Source organism: Alligator sinensis, unplaced genomic scaffold (assembly GCF_000455745.1).
Source record: "Alligator sinensis unplaced genomic scaffold, ASM45574v1 scaffold526_1, whole genome shotgun sequence".
Classification (NCBI taxonomy): domain Eukaryota; kingdom Metazoa; phylum Chordata; order Crocodylia; family Alligatoridae; genus Alligator; species Alligator sinensis.
Genome location: NW_005843110.1, coordinates 203,693 through 208,857, shown reverse-complemented (window position 1 = coordinate 208,857; position 5,165 = coordinate 203,693). Strand labels below are relative to the sequence as shown.

Sequence of the window (5,165 nt, the reverse complement as noted above, 5' to 3'; positions counted from 1 at the left end):
CCTGCTGAGCAGCAGCAGCCCTGATTTCTGGCAGTGGCCAAGATGGCTATCAACAGAGGAGAGATGAGTGGGGAATACAAAAGTTTCCATTTTGTTGGGAATGTCAATCATTTGACAACTGTTTTCATCTTAAATCAAAGTCAGTCCTATTTTCCTATGGTGGCAAACCAACATCACATTTATCCCAGGATAAAAGAAAATGTAGTATTCATTCCAAAATTCAGTTCTGCTCATGCAATGATCTGATATTTTGCATCCCCAAAAGGAAGTTTTTATCCCCATTTTTGTCACCTCCCAGAGGATTCCTGGCTATGGCAATCCCATGTCCTTCTCTCCCATGGCACTAATTCCTAGTAAGGAACCATGCACTGTTTCTGCCCAGTGACCAGGGGTTGACCAATGAGTGTGATCACTGAGTTGTTCTTAGATTTAACTGATCATAAACATTAGTAAGGCTCGAGCAGGGGTGTCAAATGTTTGGTCTGCAGGTCTGATATGGCCCATTGAGCCACTGTATCCAGATCGCCACACTGCCAATAGGCCACTGGGAGTTGGAGAGTTTGGCTGTGGGGGGAGTGGATAGCCTTCAGACCTCAGGGACATGGCCATTGGTGGCAGGAGGCTAAGCAAAGGCTGACAACCTCAGTCACTCTGAGGCTACTTTGCCTGTTGCCACTGCCAGGGACCTATCTCTGTGGACCCTGGCCCCACTGCATACTTTGAGCTAGAGCCAGACCTGGAGCTACCACCACTCAATGGCAGCAGCTCTGGTTCTGGCGTGGGCCTGGGACATGCAGATGGAGCTAGAGCCATTGCTGCATGCCCCTGGCCTGAACCAGAGCTGACGGTTGCCCCCACCATCACAGCCAGGGTTGCCACTGCCACCACTGCTGTTTCCTTGTTCCATGGGTTGTATCTGGCCTTCAAGGAGCCCTGTGGTCGAGATCCACCCAGGGCACAAGATGAGTTAGACACCCCTGCACTAGAAAAATCTAACAGAGAAGAAAGCCAAGAAAGGGAAGTTTGTGTAGAGGAGGACCCGGGGGGAGGGTGGGGGCTGCTATGCCGCTGTCATAACCCCTCTGAAACAGTAAATGTCACAACAAGTGGCCCTAATTCCTTGTAGTCACACTCATCTGGGTCCCCTGGGGAATCCAGGGCATGGCTGCCACCTTGGGCTAGTGTTGGAATCTGGGAAAGACCAAGAAGGGAGCAGGAGAGGAAGGGATGACCACTTGCTGAGGCTGCTGTCTCCAGGTGACCAGTGTGGGGAAAGCCCCAGGCCACTAATGCCCTGCTTCAGCTAGGGGCTGCCAGGAGTGGCAACATGGGGTGCCAGACTGGTCTGGCACATCAGTCGGTGGGACCCTGCTCTTTGTCCCCTCTCTCAGGTTTCCCCTACCAGCCACAGGACTACAGTTGCAAGGAATGGCTGGGCCAGGGAGGGTGGTATCCATGGGCAAATCCCCCATCCTATATCCAGAGACAAAATCTGCTGGACAGCGGGAGGGAAGAATGGAAGAGGATGGGATGTCACTGAACTCCAGAAGATGGAGTGCCCAGACCCAGGAGGCTAAGTCAGGGGGGCATACCTGCTTTGGAGATACATAAAAGACCCCAGCAGCTGCTACCTTGGTGCAATGTGCCCACAGATGTGGGAGGTGATTACAACCACCCCTGTGGCACCAGTTCCATTACCCACACTCCCTTTTTGAAATCTTAGATCTGTCACTGGCTATGTGAGATGGGGATCTGAGGGCCCCAGGGTCTACAGCTGGCCACTCCCCCTGAACCCACACCCAACACACCCAATGACCTGTTATCTGGAAATCTGGACAGAGTGGCTCTGTAGACCAAATCTGACCTCTAGAACAAATATCTGACACCCCTGATGGGGCCTTACCTCCTTGGCCACTGACTCCAACTGCACACCCCGAGCTGCAGCCAGAGCTGGAGCTCCCAGTGCTAGGTGGCAGCAGACCTGGTTTTAGCACAGGTCTGGGACATGTGGAGGGGGCTGGAGCCACTACTGCATTCTCCAGGTCAGACCTGGAGCTGCCGTAACCACCACCAATGTATACTTCATGTCAGAACCAGGGCTGCCACATAAATCCACTGCTGTTTCCCCATGCCCTGGGCTGTATCTGGTCTTCAAGGAGCCTTGCAGTTCAGATCCAGCCCAGAGCACAAAATGAGTTTGACACTCCTGGGCTAAAGGAATCTATCAAAGAACAGCTCAGTAGCCAAGAGAGGCAGTCATGTGCAGAGTGATGGTTAGAAAATTATATTTAGAGGTTTGCTTTTAGGAATCTGCTTGTAGGTAAAATAGATATTGTATTAGAACAATGGTTTAGGAGAATTGCAAGGGTTAATTGATTTCTAAATGCCTTTTTGTTACACAGTTTCACAGCCTTCAAAGCAAACAGGGTGTCTAAGGCCAAGGGATATACATATCCTGGAAAGTTAAAAACATCCAAACTTTATTTGCATAACAGAGATAGACCTGGCTCCAGGGCTACAGTACCCACATGCAAAAACCCTTGGGTTTTCTGGTTTCAAATGAAATGACCAAATTAAGATGTGTGCATGTGAGAGGTTTATGAAGATAAGATTTTGGCTGACAAAACCAAATGTGGACAGTGTGATGACCATGGAGAGACCAATCAATGATGCCCAAAGGTGAAGTGTCATCAGAGGAGAAAGAACACAAAAGGAGCCTTCAAAACAACAAGCTGGCATTGGCCCCTGACCTCCAAGGTTGCTGAGATTGGACATTCAAGCAGAAAACTTCAAGGTGGCATTTACGTACCAGCCAGACACACTGCTCAACCTGTGTATATTCTGGGCAGTGGGGAATTTAAGTAATGTATGTTGTAATCATCTTGCTTGCTTTGCCTCCGTTGCTCCTATTTCATATCACTGTGTATCAATAAAATTTGCCTATTATTAACTGGAGGCATAGTGGTCAGTCTGAAGGTTGTGCTCACTTGGAGCAGGGTATTGAGGCTGGATTATGAATTTAGTATCAACACAGAGAAGGATCTCATCCCCCTTCAACAGGAAGTGTCATCTGCCAGGATTTGCAGACACATGGCCCCCCGTGGAATCTGAGGCATGGATGGAGCCCTGGGCTGACAAGGGGCACCTGAGGAGAACAAGCAGGGAGCAGGTGAGGCAGGGGAACACACCTGCAGTGGCCACTTTCCACACTTGACTGGGAGCAGGGAATGCTGTTACACTCAGTGAAATGATGGTTCACCAGAAGGGGCCAGGTCCTGCTTTCTAGCCTGGACTCTTTCTTCCTGTGGGCCAGATACTTTCCCACTACTTTCTATCTGTTTTACCCCCTAACCACTAAATGCAAAGTGCAGTGTCTCAGCTTCAAAAGGAGCATTGGAGAAGGCATTTGGTAATGCTTAACCTGTGGTATGATGCTTAGAACACTGTCATTAGAGAGATGCTGGTTTAAACCCTGTCTGGGGTATGGGAGCCTAAACCTCTTGATGTTGGAAACTTCCCCTTCCTGGGTAGTGTCCTAACCTCTTAACTAATACAGCTAAAAAGTCGGAAGGACTTTCTTCATTCTCTCCAGGACTTACACTTGGGTACACGCCATGAGTAGCCTGCAGCCCATGCATTGTAGCTGTGTGAATGCCTATGCCTCCATACTGCACAATAGGGCTGTGCTAGGCTTCGGACAGAGCTTCGGATCTGGAGAAGCTTCAGATACTTCAGGGTCTGAAGCAGCACATCCGAGTCGAAGCGCTGGCCTTGTTCGGCTTCCCAAAGCGGTTCGGAGCTGCCTCAGAGATCTGGCCATAGGGTATAATGGGGAACAATAAAATATCTATAACTTTGTTGGTTTTTGTCTGATTTGGATGAAATTTTCAGGGATGGTAGACTCTGCAGAGAGAATGAAGTCTGCCAAGTTTCAGGACAGTCAGTGCAGGGAGTTGGGGGCAATGGCACCCCAAATTCTTGAAAGCAAAACTCATGTCACGTCTAGGCATTACAACATAGTGGGGTAAAAACTGCAGGAGTGGTAGCCCTTACTGAGGCCACAAATCTTCCAAGTTTCAAGAAGATCAGTGCAGAGCTTTTGGGGAAACTGTACCCCAAATTCTTGAAAGCAAAGCTCCTGTCACGTCTATGTGTTATAACACAGGGGGGTGAAAACTGCAGGGCTGGTAGCTCTTGCTGAGGCCACAAAGCCTGCCAAGTTTCAAGGATATCAGTGCAGGGGTTTGGGGGGAACTGCCCTGCAGGCTGCGGACAAGCAAAAAGGTGCCGTGGGTGCTGTGGGAGAAACTGTACCCCAAATTCTTGAAAGCAAAGCTCCTGTCACGTCTATGTGTTATAACACAGGGGGGTGAAAACTGCAGGGCTGGTAGCTCTTGCTGAGGCCACAAAGCCTGCCAAGTTTCAAGGATATCAGTGCAGGGGTTTGGGGGGAACTGCCCTGCAGGCTGCGGACAAGCAAAAAGGTGCCGTGGGTGCTGTGGGAGTGACTGTGTCTGTCCTGGGGCGGGAGGGGAGGCACTGCTGCAGGCCTGGCTGCTAAGCTACCAGTTACCAATCAATCAATCATGATTCACTCAGGGACCAGGGACTCAGGGACCAGCTCAATACACAGGACCTAGCTACTACATAACGACTTAACGAGCATCAATTAGCACCTACAAAACCAGGCTAAGGAGAGGAAACACTCAATACAGTCAACCAACTGCCCAAGACAGACACAGTCTTGGCATGAGTTTTGCCTGTCAGCAGCTAGGGGTGCAGGGCCCCAGCACCCCCCTGCATCGATCTCCTCCACAGCTGGCAGGTGTCACAGCAGGGGCCACCATCCCTGCAGCTGTCACCCCGCTGCACCTGAACACACACAGTGCCACTCATGGCACCAGTTTTGCTTGTCCACAGTGTGAGGGGCAGTTCCCCCCAAAGCCCTGCACCAATCTCCTTGAAACTTGGCATGAGCTCCCAACCTCCCCCTCGCTCCCCCAGCCCTCCATGGGCACCCACCCCATGCCAGCTCTGGCCCTTTAAGGAAGAAAAAAAAAAAGAGAAAATCCCCAGGACTTGCTGCCCCTGCATGGCCTTGGGCATTTGGGGGGCTCATTCAGAGCCCCCCATGTGGCATGGGGCACCGGGGGGAAGCAGGGATT

General features: G+C 50.7%; 1 protein-coding gene across 1 annotated transcript in view; it reads right to left on the bottom strand.

The window, feature by feature from the left end:
- Positions 1 to 4,080: 4,080 nt before the first annotated feature.
- Positions 4,081 to 5,165, bottom strand: part of LOC102371699 (olfactory receptor 49-like) — a gene marked incomplete at its 3' end in the record, with an annotated part of 3,451 nt that continues 2,366 nt past the window's right edge. Inside the window, exon 2 of the mRNA XM_014526676.1 lies at positions 4,081 to 4,122. Within this exon, the coding sequence (XP_014382162.1) occupies positions 4,081 to 4,122 (42 nt within the window). The remainder of the gene's footprint in view (positions 4,123 to 5,165) is intronic.